The sequence below is a fragment of the Aethalodelphis obliquidens genome, unplaced genomic scaffold (assembly GCF_003676395.1).
Source record: "Aethalodelphis obliquidens isolate GAN/ISIS:26980383/991018 unplaced genomic scaffold, ASM367639v1 scaffold46, whole genome shotgun sequence".
NCBI lineage: Eukaryota > Metazoa > Chordata > Mammalia > Artiodactyla > Delphinidae > Aethalodelphis > Aethalodelphis obliquidens.
Window position 1 is genome coordinate 5,687,610 of NW_020837990.1, and position 14,893 is coordinate 5,702,502.

General features: G+C 44.4%; 1 protein-coding gene and 1 long non-coding RNA gene across 9 annotated transcripts in view; one reads left to right on the forward strand and one right to left on the reverse strand.

The window, feature by feature from the left end:
* Nucleotides 1–9,939: 9,939 nt before the first annotated feature.
* On the reverse strand, nt 9,940–11,480 carry LOC113607090 (uncharacterized). Its single transcript, XR_003427804.1, has 2 exons — nt 11,316–11,480; nt 9,940–10,473 (listed from the first exon to the last, which is right to left on the reverse strand). It is a non-coding gene; the product is annotated as an uncharacterized LOC113607090 (long non-coding RNA).
* DDX6 (DEAD-box helicase 6) overlaps nt 10,844–14,893 on the forward strand; it is a 34,478-nt gene continuing 30,428 nt past the window's right edge. For 2 of the 8 annotated variants that reach the window (XM_027082122.1, XM_027082127.1), the window contains exons 1-2: nt 11,499–11,569; nt 14,361–14,835. In XM_027082122.1, the coding sequence (XP_026937923.1) occupies nt 14,636–14,835 (200 nt within the window). In that variant the 5' untranslated portion in view covers nt 11,499–11,569; nt 14,361–14,635. Of the gene's footprint in view, nt 11,074–11,498; nt 11,570–11,733; nt 11,828–14,360; nt 14,836–14,893 lie in introns of those variants that run through there. The other 6 variants (XM_027082125.1, XM_027082128.1, XM_027082126.1 and 3 more) reach the window with 5 other exon arrangements.

Consider the following 14,893-nt stretch of genomic DNA (forward strand, 5'->3'; position numbering starts at 1 on the left):
TACATATTCACACTGTGAATTTCCCAGAGGGAAATGTATTCATTCATTCATTCATTCTTTCAGTTCGACAAATATTAAACATCTTTTACGTGCTGGAATTATGGGGCTATTCAGTAACAAAACAGATAAGGGTTCCTGCCCTGAAGAACGTGCATTTCTCAGAAAAGTCAGATATTATCTAATTAAACAAATTAACTGCAATTGAGCTACATGCTACAGAGTTGACGCACAAGGTACTACAGCAGCGTCTAATAGGAGGAACATGAACTCACTTTTTTACCAGAGCAACTCTAGGGACTAGTGTGCTGCAGAACCAAATTGAGGAAGTGTGGCTGTGGAAGGTCAAGTAGGCTGAGAACTGGAGCATATGTCTGTGGATTTCAAAACAAAGAGGTCATTCATGGTACTAGTGAGGGCTGTTTCACAGAGTGGGAGTGGATGAGGTCTAGACAGACAATCTACTCTTTGGTAAAGTAAGGGAAGAAGAAACAGGGCTGCAGCTGCAAGGGGAAGAGAAAGTCTAGGGTAAGTCTTTAGTCTTTAGTCTGTCTTTTGTCTGGGGAGTCATACCCATTTGCAAGTTAAAAGGAAGGAATCAGAAGAGCTAGACAGTTTGCACTCAAAAATAGTGAGGGCACTCAGTCGTGTACGGTATTCACTTGTAAATGTTTGTTTGGTATATTCTTTGCTCTAGGGATTGTACTAGGCACTTGGGATACAAGGGGGAAGACAATATACATTGTCCCTGCTCTCCTATATTCTAACAGGAAAGACAAACAATAAACAAGTCATCATGAAGAAATAAAATAATTAGAGCTATGATAAGAAGTATGAAGAAAATAAACAAGATCCTGTGATAAGGGACACGTGTATGTGTGTGCGGGAGGGTCTTTGAGGAGTGATATTTACTTGAAGAATAACAAGAAGCCAGCTGTGTAAGGAGAGGAGAGGAGTGCTTCAGTTAGAGGAAACAGTAGGTCTTGAGGTGGGAAAGAGTTTAGCTGATCTAAGAACTTCCAAGGGCCACTGTGGCTCAAGTAGAATGAGCAGCTAGGAGAGTGGCAGGAACTGAAGTAGGAGGGGTAGGGTAGGTAGGACTCGGATCATGTAGGTCCTTGCAGACCAGGGCAGGGAATTGGGAGCATATTCTCAGCATATTGGGAAGCTATTAACAATGCAGGGTACTGATGCTCTCATTTACATGAAAAAATATCACTAAGGCTGTGTGGAAAATAGATTGGGGTAAGACAAGGAGTAAGTAGGGAGTCCAAGTTAGGACACAACAGCAGTAAACAGGCCAGTGAAAGACAATTCTATCTGGTTGAGATTGGAGGCAATGGGGTAAAGGAGTGGACAGATTCAGGAAATATTTTAGAGGTTGGTGATGGATTGGATATAAGAGATGAGGGAAAGATCTAGGCTGAGGAAGTAGAAATTGAGATACTATGTAATTCTTTTGGAAGGATTTTTTTTTTTTCAGTAAAACTTTCTGTGATCATCGAAATGTTTTACATTTGCCCTGTCCATTATGAGCCATACTGTGTGACTATTTATTTATTTATTTATTTATTTATTTTTGGCTGCGTTGGGTCTTTGTTGCTGCGCGCAGGCTTTCTCTAGTTGCGGCAAGCAGGGGCTACTCTTCGTTGTGGTGCGTGGGCTTCTCATTGCAGTGGCTTCTCTTGTTGTGGAGCACAGGCTTCAGTAGTTGTGGCACACGTGGGCTCAGTAGTTGTGGCTCACAGGCTCTAGAGCACAGGCTCAGTAGTTGTGGTGCATGGGCTTAGCTGCTCTGCAGCATGTGGGATCTTTCCAGGCCAGGGCTCGAACCTGTGTCGCCTGCATTGGCAGGCAGATTCTTTTCTTTTTTTGTATTTTTTTGTGGTACGGGCCTCTCACTGTTGTGGCCTCTCCCGTTGCGGAGCACAGGCTCTGGACGCGCAGGCTCAGCGGCCATGGCTCACGGGCCCAGCCGCTCCGCAGCATGCGGGATCCTCCCGGACCGGGGCATGAACCCGTGTCCCCTGCATCGGCAGGCGGACTCTCAACCACTGCGCCACCAGGGAAGTCCAAGAGCCCTTCCAATAAACACTTACCGAGCACCTACCAAATGCTAGGCCTTATGTTAGGTGTTGGACATACAAAGAATAAGGCATAGATAGATCCAGTCATTGGGAAAAAACCTACAACCAAATTAACTCTGATAGCAAGGGATCTGCACAGTCATAGAAGTTTGCACAATGGTGGCACTGAGGTGGGAGTGCTTCACTCTGCCTGGGGTACTGACATTAACTAAGGGATGTCAGGGAAGGAGGTAAGGACAGGTTCTCTGGAAGATGAGTCTAGAGGTGGAGAAGGGAAACTGAAAAAGACTGAGCTCTGTGACCTTGATTTTTTCCACGAAGCAGGAGGCAGTCATCTGCTGTGAGTCAGTAATAGGTTAGAAGACTTGAAGGAATATTATATATTCTTGGTTGTGTTCTCTGTAGGTGAAGTACCTGGATTTGCACCTTCAGCAACCAGCATAATGTCCTGACCTTAGTCACAGGGCATTTTATACTCATCCAGAGATATCATTGAGAGCATATCTCCAAAAATGTCTGCATCCCCACACATTACTTATTACTCTATTATTCATTCAACATTTTTAATTGTACGCTTTATTTTTCCTTCCAGTTTTATTCGTACCTGACATACAGCACTGTATAAGTTTAAGGTATATAGAATAATGATTTGATTTCCATATATCATGAAATGATTATCACAATAAGTTTAGTGAACATCCATCATCTCATATAGATACAAAACTAAAGAAATAGAAAAAAGTTTTCCTTGTGATGAGAACTCTTAGGATTTACTCTCTTAACAGCTTTCATATCTACCATACAGCTGTGTTCATTATATTGATCATGTTGTACACAACATCCCTAGTACTTATTTATCTTATGAGTGGGAGTTTGTACCTTTTGACTGCCTTCATCCAATTCCTCCTCCCTCAACCTGCCCCTCTGGTAACCAGAAATCTGATCTCTTTTTCTATGGGTTTGGTTGGTTGGTTGTTTTTGAAGTATAATTGATCTACAACACTATGTTAGTTCCTGTTACACAACATAGTTATTTGGTATTTCTATACATTTCAAAATGATCACAGTAAGTCTAGTTACAATATGTCACCATACAAAGAACATCGTTATCGACTATATACCCCACACTGTACATTTCACACCTATGGCTCATTTATTTTGCAACTGGAAGTTCGTACCTCTTAATCTCTCCGCCTATTTCTTTCTTCCCCTCACCCTTATTCAACAGCATTTAATAAGCATTTATTGTGTATCTGGTATAGAATAAATGAATGAATGGTGAATAAATGAACAAAAGAATAAATGGTTGAATGAATGAACAAGTAAAGAATTACAGCTTGTCATTCACACTAGAAACAAGATTTAACTAAAAATTTGATAGCAGTTATATTTTTAGCTACCCAACCTTTAGCATCGAAACCTTTAGCTGCCTAGATCACTCGCTATAAAAATAGCTATTGTTTATTGAGGCTTGCAATGAGTTAGGCCCTATGCCAAGCATTTTACATGTATTTCTCATAAACTCTTCTCATAATCACCCCAGAGGCAGAGGTATCATCCTGATTTTACAGATAAGAAAACAGGTTTAGGGAGGTTAAATAGCTTAGGAATTCAAGGTCTTTTTATTCCAAAGTTAGATCTCAACACTATGCATGGTTTTCACTCTTCCCCTACTTCCAAAACACACTATGCTTTTGCATAACCATTATTTGATCTTTTGAACCTGTACCCTGAAAACCTTACTGAAATTGTTAGGATGGAGATATCCGAAGCTCCTCCTTTTGCTGGCTGGAAGAACACAGAGGCATGCATCTACAAATAGGGAAGGTGATCTTTGACCCTGGTGCCACTGACTGTGGGCACCTAACCTGATATTTCCTACCATTGTCATCACTTCACTCTTTCCTACAAATTACCAGCCAATAAGTACTGAGCATCTCAGTTATCAACCAATTTATAAATATGAACTAGTTTTGTTATGTGGAATGGAGAATTATAAGACATGATACTTACCTTCAAAGAGCTTCCAGTCTAGTAGAAGAAATAAGATCACAAAAAACTCAATAAAAGCAAACTAGCTAGTATGTACCAGGGTACTAAATGGTGTGGCACAGTCTATAATCAAAGAGCTTGGGAGACATGACATTTGGAGTCAACTGGGGGCAAAGCAAAGTAACATTTATTGGCCTTTTCTTTAGCCTAACACACTTACAGTGTGTTAGATATTGTGCTAGACTCTTCACATACATGATCTCATTCTAATATATCATCCAGGCTTATTCAACAAACACTTCCTGGGCTTTTACTATATTTATACAAAATACTAGGTGTTATTGATGAAAGAAATAGGAACATTACTTTGTTCCTCTCCACATTGAGCTTAGAAATAAGACATGTGTACAAATGGCTATGATACAGGGCTTTACACAACAGTGACTGTATCATTTATTGTCCAAATTGGGATGCTTTTGAGAATAAACAGGAGCACTATTAATAATTACCGTGGAACAACCCAGGCATTAAACCCAGACTGCTCTGGACAATCCAGGCTGTTATCACCTCGGCAAGGAGAGAGCTCGAAGTGGTGGCCAAGCACAAAGGAGCCAGGGGGCTGAATCAGCGAAACCCAGTGCTAGAAATGGATAATTTGGGCTTGCTGCTTGGGAGGGCACAGGCAATAAGCATGTAACCAACATAATTTCAGGTAGCTTAAGGGGGTAAAGAGACGGGGGAAGGGGACTACTTTAAAAGGGATGGCCAGGGGAATTCCCTGGAGGTCAAGTGGTTAGGACTCCACGCTTTCACTGCTGAGGACCAGGTTCAGTCCCTGCTTGGGGAACTAAGATTCCACAAGCCGCATGGCACGGCCAAAAAAGAAAAAAAAAAAGAAGCATGTTTAGTGGGAAGACATTTCAGAGGCAGTAACATTTAAGCTGAAACTTGAACGATGAGAAGAATCAAGAAATTGAAAGACAAAAAGAAAAAAAAAATCACCAAAATGGTCTTATCTCAGCAGTGATCTGAAGGTCAGCAGCCCCAACCTCCCACTCATGGGGTTTGGGGTGAGGAGGTTTAGGGGTCTCCTACTTAGTGTGAAGAGAGTTGAGGGGATTTCAGTTTTATTCTGTAGGTAATAGAGAATCATTAAAGAGTCTTGAACAGAACAGTGATATGACTGCAAAAATTACTCTGGCGCTAGTGTATAGGGTGGGTTAGAGAGGGGAAGAGGTTGAAGCAGGAAATCCAGGCAGCTACTGAAATAGTCCAAGCAAGAGAAAAAACTCCTGGATTGGGACAGTGGTAGTAATATTGGAGAAATAGAGATGGAAGTGATACCCCAGAGCAAGAATGCATAGGATTTATGCTAGGATGTCACCTAGCATAGTGCCAATCCCTAGGAGGCCCTCAGTAAATGCTAGCTCCTCCCCACCTCTCACTCAGCAGGTAATGGGAGTGAGGGAAGATTGTTTCTGTTTGTTGTTTAGAATCGAGAAAAACCTGGGCAGGAATCCAGTTTCAGGTTAAGGGGAAGAACCAGTAGAGAGGGAGATATCAAAAATGTAAGGGAAAGGGGGTTACCGATAGAATGTTTTATTTAAAAAGGGATAGATGTAAAGGTGAATATAGTCTTAGACAGGAGGTGTGATACTTCATCCTCCAAGACAGGATCAACAGAAGTCTGTCGAGGGAGGTGGAAAGTCAGTGAAGCTTCTATGGAACATCTTTGATTTGAAGGTGGGCTTATGGATAGAAGAAAATATTTGGAACGCTTCCGTGGGAAACAATTTGTCCAACAGCTGTTCTCACCCTTGGTTGAATATTAGGCTCTTCCTGGGAGCCTTAAAACAAAAAATGATGCTGGAGCCCCAGCCCCAAAGATTCTGATTTAACTCCGCTGGGATGGGGCCCAGGCACTGGTGTTTTCAAAAGTGCCTGTGTTGCTGTTAATGAACAGCCCTGATTGAGAACCACCAGAAAGAGGTTCGAGGGCCTCAGAAAGGGCTCAGCTGAGGTATGGGAGCAGGAATTTGTTGTTGAGCCAATCAGCCTGGTTACAGGGCTCTCTCCAGCACCAACTTTTCTGGAGCAGAAGCTGTGAAATTAGAGCATGGCTCTTGTTTACTGAGGTTGGTAAAGCACTAGGCTGAAGAAGTAAGAGGAGATAGAGGTTGGGGGAAAAGAATTGGCCAACCACAGATTGTCTAATCTGACAGGAAAAGCAGAGGTTCAGATGCAAGTCGATAAAATAATAATAGCAACACCACATACTTTTTTTTGAGTGCTATCTACCAACTGCAAAAATAAAGTGATTGGGCTTCCCTGGTGGCGCAGTGGTTGAGAGTCCACCTGCCGATGCAGGGGACATGGGTTCGTGCCCCGGTCCGGGAAGATCCCACATGCCGCGGAGCGGCTGGGCCCGTGAGCCATGGCTGCTGAGCCTGCGTGTCCGGAGCCTGTGCTCCGCAACGGGAGAGGCCACAACAGTGGGAGGCCCGTGTACCACAAAAAAAAAAAAAAAAAAAGTGATTTATACAAATTCTCATTTACTCTCACAGAGCTCTAGGTCCTCATTTATTATCCTCATTTTATAAATGGGGAAACCGAAGCTCAGAAGTTAAGAAAGGTTCCCAAGTTTATGGAGTTAACAAGTGGCAGAACTGGGATTTGAACCCAGATCTGACTGACTCTAGAACCTGAGCTCTGGTTGGGCAGGAACAAGGGAGTGGGAAGGAGGGAAGATAAGAGCCTGTAGGAATCTGCTGGGTTTGAATGGGCTTGAGATGGGCCTCGAGGAAAGGAGATGAGAGGGTTTCTAAGGGAAACGATGGAAGGTGAGGGAATGGGTCCTGGGCATTGGAGGGAGAGTGGGAAATCAGATTGGATAGGCACACTGACAGGCCCAATCTGTCAATGGAATGTAGACTCCATGTGGTAAAAAGGAACTGGGAGATACTAAGGGGTTATTTAGGAGGTGGTTGATGTGATAAAGAGTAACCTTAAAATTTATCAAGCAGATAAAGATCTAGGAAGGTCACTGAGGAGACCTCTGCACTGAAATACTTTTTTCTTCCTTTGTTCCCTGTCTTGTCCTGGTAGCCACAGATGTGACTTAACCCACCCATGGCACTCAGGACTGCAGACTGCCCACTCCTCAGCTCTAAGCTGTCTTTCCAGGGATCGTACCTAAGATCACAGTTCTATGTTCAAGGATCAATAGAAGGCTCTGCAGATTGACTACTGGCTGGAAAGCAGGGCTGGGCACTTTGTCATGATTGTTGCTACCCCTGCAGATAAGGTTATTCAGAAATATAACGTTATTACAAGGTGTTGGGTACAAAGGAGGCACCGTACACATACCAACACCACGACAATTCCACAGGATTGTCAGGGACCCCCATCAACATCACTCATTAGCAACTGTCCCTGACCTAACTCAGAAAGTACCCAAGAGCACCAAGCCATCTTCAATGGGGACGGTGTCAGTTCTTTCCTGATTTGAGTAGACCAAATTAAATTTATACCTAAAGAACTAGTTTCCGGATTTCAGTGTCTTCCCAGCCCATGTTGTTTTCAAATTAATGAAAATTAAAATTGCTGGTGCACAGTAAGGAAAACTGAAGAGGCAAAATGAATAGCTAGAATTCTCTGAATGATGACCAGAGCACAAATAATGCTGGGACCTGATGAGGCCAAAAGACACCTAGTGAGCTTAGCTAGCTGGTTGTGGTACCCTGGGAAGGGGGAGATGTTATCTGTCAAAGGGAAGATAAATTCTGCGAACCAAACCTGGTAGTTTGGGGAAAATGTGTATAACCCACTCACTTCCCTCCTTATTTGTAATATTGCTTTCCTACTTTTCAACTTGAGTTTACTCTGGAAGTGGAACATTTATTCCAACAAAATGTGGCCGGTGTGGTCTCTCAGCGATTAAAGACATGGGCTTAGTCGGCATTAACTTCAGTGTAGTACCTGCACCTCTCTGAGGATGTCTTACTAAGCCCTCAGTAGGCTGACGCTGCTTCATGTTCTTCAGGTATATAAACTGAAGAGGCAACTTTTACCTGCTCTGAAATCCAAAGAAAATGGTACTTGGCTCCTTGGGCTCATTAGCCTTTAGTCTTGGTTAGTAATTACCAGATGTTGCTCAGGCGTATTTGGAAGAGAACTTTATCTGTTGAACCTTCTTTTGGAAAATCAGAACATTGTGCGCCAATTGTGAAGGAGGGGAAATGCTGTACTAGAAAGCTTAGCCAGGTGTGACATAATCATTTTCTTGAGGATGTGGTGTGGCGAACTTTTTTTCTTCTAGGTAATGAACACATTTGCTTGTAGTTTGAGTTTTTAAAAAAAAAAGCTATTATGTTTCCTTTAAAAAAATGTGTAGAACGTCAAAAGTGTGAAATCCATTTTAGGCTGTTGAAAATATTTGGGTTTTTAAGATAGCATCACAGATGTATATATTCCAGGTTCAAATTACTCAGAATTCTAGATTTTAAATATTATAAACTGAAGTTGAAATCAAATGTAAATTAACCTGTGATTTTTTTTTTTCCTTCTAGTTATTTTTAGCTAAATAACTGGGGATAGGATGTGAGGCTGGCAAACAACATTCGCTGGGAGGACCCTTATTGTGATCGAATTCCAAGTAGTATTTTTTAGTCACATCTCATTCTTAAACACACACACGAATCCTGTTGTGTTTTAAACAGATACTGAAAACCTCAACTCTATTTGTGACTCTTTTTCTTTTTTAAGATATCTTTCCTACAGACAGAATCTCTAGGAGCCAGCCAACAATCCAGGCCTAACACTTTAGCTAACAGCTTCATAGTTCAAAAAAAGTAGGGTGGGGGAAGTGAGAGTGAGTAAAAACAAAATGAAAATGACCAAGATGTTTTGGGAAACATTTTACTACAGTTATTAGGTGACCTCACTGGGGATAGCATGCTCTCCAAAAACCATATTTACCACGAATCACCCAAACTATTATATTCAATAAGGTCAAAGGGCTGGATTTATGTAATATTTTTAAATTTACATTTTATAAATATAAGGATACTGTGTGTATTATCAAATAATTCATCTGTATTTCTAAAGTGTCATATTTTCTATCGTTCTTGTTAATCTGTTTGAACTAGGGAGAAAAAAAGGTATTGACATAGTTGAATACTGGATCCATCAATCACTAAAATTGAACCAAGATCCAAGTTTTCATAGTTTAATTCTATACCATCCATACTTCTCACCAGAAAACTGATAAGGGCTGACATAAATAACTCAGTTGGAAGGATATCTGACTATCTTATAAAAACATTATGCAGAATCTTTAAAGGTGTTAGCCCTGGCAGGATTCCTAGGTGAGAATAGGCAGCTATACCATATTCTACTTTTGGTGGCCTCCTCACTTTTGGATTTTGTCATGACTTCAACCAGGCCCCCTTTGAAGGTTTATTTCTGAACACAAACCTTTCTCCTTCGGCTGGTCTCATTTTTTTAGTGGTCTAGGGAAAGAGACCGAGGCAGGCTGTGGCCTATTTTAAATCCTTAGGTTCCTCTCCCTCTCACTCCTTGCCCTTCTCCCCTCCACATTCCTGCTACATGGAAAGGCAGTGGGGCCTCATACCTCAACATTTTATTAAAGAACCACTTAGCCATTCTCTCACCAGGATGGGCACAAGATGCCGGTTATTCCCTTAGATGAGTGGGTTTTTAAAAAGCTGGGTGGGAGACCCCATGCTACAAATTTAATTCAAAAACTGTTAAAGGAACCTTCTTTTAAATCTCAAGAACAGCCTTTTCACACTTCTCTACCACCTTTCCATTGGCTGTGTGTAAATAAACAAAGACCACCAAGTGAGAACAGGCTATTTATTCAAAGCTTGCTACAGCAAGGGAGGCAGCCACCTTCACCCAGCTTGGGACTTACAGGCCGGCAGTGGAAAAAAAAAAAAAAAAAAAGAAAAAAAAAGGGGGTGGGGGGAGTAGGCTTCAGGATATGCTCTGATTGGAGGTTAACTCGGGGAAGCTGGAGGCGGGCTAACTAGAAGCCGGGCGTCTAACGTGATTGGTTGGGGGGGGGAAAACATATTTGGCTTTCTCTGATTGGTCCCGAGTTGGTAACAGGAGCAAAAATTTGGGAAGCTGGCAGTCAATGACCGACTCCTGCTCGTTCTAAGCTGATCACTGCAGAGGCTGTGGTTTGGCTTCCCGTGTTGGTTGCAGCAGAGGTTGTGGGTCGGAGTTCTGTTGTCAACATATGGTCCCGTCATTGCCCTGTATATTTTCTGTCAACTGGGTGAGACCCAGGTTTTTATTTTCCCTTGACCTGGATAACTTTCAAGCTTCCGATTTTTGTTTTACCTGGAACAAGATTGCATTCCTGTTATTTCTGTTAAGGATAAACGGAGACATTAGGATATGGAAAGTATTTATGGGAACAAATACATAAGTGTCTTTCTGATGAGGGTCAGGCTGGAGAAAGAATCACCCTCGGTCCTCTGATTGCCCATTTCCGTACACAACTCCTATTACCATTATAACTGACTCCTTAGCAGCGTTTCCTTCCCTCGGGGTGGGGGTGGGGGCTCGGCCTCCTTGGTTCCCTCTCTTTGAGGACTGCCCTTTGGGGCCGAGAGAGGAGGATCGCTGCCCCAGTCTCCCACTTCCCTTCCCGAAGCTCGCTTTCCGGGTTCCGGCCCGGGTCGCACCCCCCGCCACCCAGCACCCCACCCCCGCGCAATCCTCCTACAGCGTCCTCCACCCCCGCCCCTGCCCGCCCGCGCACAGCGCCCCCTGTCCGCCCCGCGTCCTCCCCGGTTCTCCTCGCCGCACCGGTCCCGGCCGGCCCCCCTTCCGGTTCCCACACCCGGGCGCGTGCCGGCGCCTCCGGACCAGTGGTTCCGCGCGTTCCTGCACGGAGGCGCGGGGCTCGAACGGACGCGACCCCCTTGGTCCTGCAGCAGCTTCCCCGGCCCGCGGGAGATGTCAGGTCAGCTCTCCCGTCCCCGAGTCGCTACCCGGTCCTTGGTCAGGAATAAGCAGATCCTCCTCGGGTCCCAAGCCCCCGACATCCATTCTGGGGGTACTCTTCCCAGCCACCATTCCCCGATCATTTCTCCTCAGCTGTGGAAAAAGCAGCCCTCCTTTCTCTTCAGAAAGGGACCCGTATTTTCCCTTCAACTTCCCTCAACTTGGGCCCCCGCGGGCCCCCAGTCGGTGGGAAAGCACTACCCTCCATTTTCGCCCCAGGGAGGTTCCTTGGCCCGGATTTCTCCTGCCACGAAGCAGGAGAGGCAGAGGCGCCGCGGCGGGCTCAGCGGCTGCAGCTGGGCCCTCGCCATCTTGCGCGGAGGAGGAGTCGCGGCGGCAGCCATGCGGAGAGCTAAGGGGCGGGGGTGCTGCGGCCGAGGGAGGGGGCGGGGAGCCGAGTTAGCTCGGCCCGGGCGGCGGCTTCGGCGGCGCCTTGAGAGCGGGCAGCGGCGGAGGTAGGGCTGCGCGGCTCGGGGAGCGGGGGAGCGCCGGCAGGCTGGCCCCCAGGCCCCCGGAGTGGAGCGGGACGGGGGGCGGGGCGGGGCGGGGGGCGGCCGAAGTGAGGGGCCGGGTGGGGGCGGGCGGAGGTTTCCGAGGAGGAAGGAGCCGCCGCCATTTTGGGAGCTTCGAGTCAACAATAAAGGACCGAGGGTACAGAGCGGGAGTGGCCTCAGTGGTAGGACTTGGGCCCGAGCCGCGAGGAGTGGGGTGAGGTGAGGGGTTGGAGGTCGGCGGTGCAGTGGGGGCTGCGGGGAGTTACCCCCTCCCCCGGCCGGCGTGGGGGGCGCTCTGAGGCGGAGGCCTGAGGCCTGGTCGGGCCCGGGGGAGGAAGGCGGGCGGCAGCTGTGGGGCGGGGGCGCCCGGGAGGAGTGGGATAGAGCACTGTTGTGCCCGGCGGGGTCCGGAGGAGGAGCGGGAGAATTCCTCGGAGGAGCTTTGTGGGAGACGAGGGAAGGTGGGATCGTAGGGGGCGGCAAGGACTTAGGGAGATCGTGGAGGTTATAGGGTACGAGGCGGCCCTATAGGGGGCGGCAGGGATATGCAGTAGCGGAAGGCTGGGTTTCGAAGAGGACCGGCTGCTTGAGGGAGTAAGGCCTTGCAGGTCGATAACAAGGGGGTGATTATGGAGCCCCAGAGTCATGGAGAAAGGAGGGGCCGTCTGACTTAAGGGTTTCTCTTTGGGGCCTTTTGCGGGAGCCCCTATTGTTTCCTACCCGCGGAGCTGGTTCCCTGCTCTTGTTGCGCAGATACGATTTCAGGGCCCCAACCCATTTGTGTTTATGGGCCCAGGGAGCTGACTCGAAGTGTGTGGGTTTGGTGGGGGGGTGTTGAAGGGTAGGGGAACCAGAAATTATCTGCCTACGGTTATAGGGCTCAAATCACTGGCTTGATTCTTTCCCTTATCGCTCACTCCCCTTTCTCTTCAACAGTCCCCTCGCCCCTTCAAAATAGAACGGTCACTCCAACTTGCAGACCGAGCTTAGAGAAACTGCGCTGCATTCGCACACAAAAGGTCTTTTTGGAGATGACGATACTGTTTTGGGTGTGAAACTGTCAATTGCTAACTACGATCTGGGAAGTGCTGTAATTAACTCCGCTAGGGGTTCCTCCCAACTCGTCTTTGTTTCGTTCGTATTTTTGAAAATGTAGAAATATAACTTGCAAATCTAAATTGGGAAGGGGTAGGAGGAATAGTTCTTTTCCTGAGACGTAGAGCTGCAGTGCTGGTTTTAGCTTAATTGAGAGGGGAGCAGTTATCACATAGTCACATTTTGGATGCAGGGAGGTATGAGGTCTTACGTGCATGATGGACAGTAATGATACCATTTAATTTTTAGAAGTTGCCACCTTCATCTTCTTAGTGTTTGCAAATAAGTAAGTCTTCTGGTATGAAGTAGGTGATATCGCTGATCATAATATAAACCTGTCAATACAGGAAACCAATTACTACCTTGCACTGAAATTGGATGGCTCTTAACCACCCTCTGCTTAAGAGGTCACTCAGCTTCTGGGAGACTTGGAAATATACAGCTTTGTGTACGTGATAATCAGGATTTGCTTGTGAGCAACTTTATTTTCAATTAAAAAAAAGACATCAAAGAGGTTTTTTAAAAAAATTTTATTGTTTGAGAAACCTTGGTGTATGGCAGAAACGCTAATTAATAAGCTAGTGTATGTTTGGTAAGAAATGTAAAGGAGTTAAAGAACAAAGCAAACAGAGCAGCCCTTTATTTTCTGGCCTTTTTCCCCCTGGCTTTTCAATTACGTTTTCATGTACTTCCTTTAAAAATAATTTTATTTGGGGAATAATTTAAAATTTTTTTAAATTAACTTAATTAGTACTCTGGGTTTCCTGGAAAGTTTGATTAAAGTTACTAGTATCTTTACCCTTTAACAGATTTTTTTAACACAGCTCATTTCCTTTTTGTGTTTTTGTAATTTAAAAAAATGCTACTTCAAGTTGGGATATACTTTTTGAAAAGTGTTATGTTTAAAAACGTAGCAGTTATTTTAGTATTCAGATTTAATTAAGGTAGCTAAAGGTTTTCTTGGCTGTTTTTCAAGCAGAAGATTTTGACATGTAGACATATTTATATCCCTTGACATGCTTCAGTTACTGTTTTAAAGGGCAAAAACTTAAGGGAAAAAATAAAATGTATTTTTCTTTATAAAGTTTAACTTCTGTCGTTGAAATTCACAAGGGCATAAATGTGTTCTTTTTAAAGCATAAGGTGAAGCCAAAAGCTCAACTCTTCAAGGATTCTCAGTTGTCAGAAATTTAAAAAAAATTAATGAATTGTCTTGCCTTGTTCATTTGTAGATTTACATTAAGTTGTGCAATACTTCACTGAGTTGTAATGCAATTGAATGTAATGACTCATTGACTTTAAGAGGTGGCAGGGACTTCAGAGAATTCATCAGGGTGGAAACAAGGGAAGAGATTGTCATTTGACAACTAATGCTAACTTAATCACAGTATCTTTCTACTTTGTATTCTCTGGGTTGATTTGAACTGACAGTTTAAAATGTTTGAGATGGGTCTCGGTGCAGGTTTGGTTTTTGAGGCAATTCATCTTTTTGTGTTTTTCCTAGCTTGGCTAGTGATTTGGTCTCAGTGCAGCTGTATTCTTAATTCTTTAATTTAAAAGAAGAGAGTTCTTCTAAGGGAGTTCTTTAAAAGGGAAACAAAAAAGTTTTTTTCCATTTTTACTCTGTTTGCTAATTTAACTTTTTTCTTTGTTTCAGACTGAAGTGAGCGAATTCAGATATATAACTCAACCTTGTTAGAGGGCTTTATTAAAAAATAAAGAGTTGATTCCGTGCATGAGAGCAAGTTATTGCTGCTTACCGTTCAGAGACTTACAGGTGCTTGCCTGCATTGCAATAAAGGACTCATATATTGAGCAAGACTTATATTTATCTCTTCGTTTTGGAGAGCCTAATAAACTGTTATTACAGTTTCTCTACTGACTTTCAAAAGTTTTGAAGTTTGAAAGAGACATCTTTACAATTAATACAGCATGAGCACGGCCAGAACAGAGAACCCTGTTATAATGGGTCTGTCCAGTCAAAATGGTCAGCTGAGGGGCCCTGTGAAGCCCAGCGGTGGCCCCGGAGGAGGGGGCACACAGACACAGCAACAGATGAACCAGCTGAAAAACACCAACACAATCAATAATGGCACTCAGCAGCAAGCACAGAGTATGACCACCACTATTAAGTAAGTGTTAGAATAAATAATAAACACACTTGGGGGACAAAGGAGATTTATTTTGTTA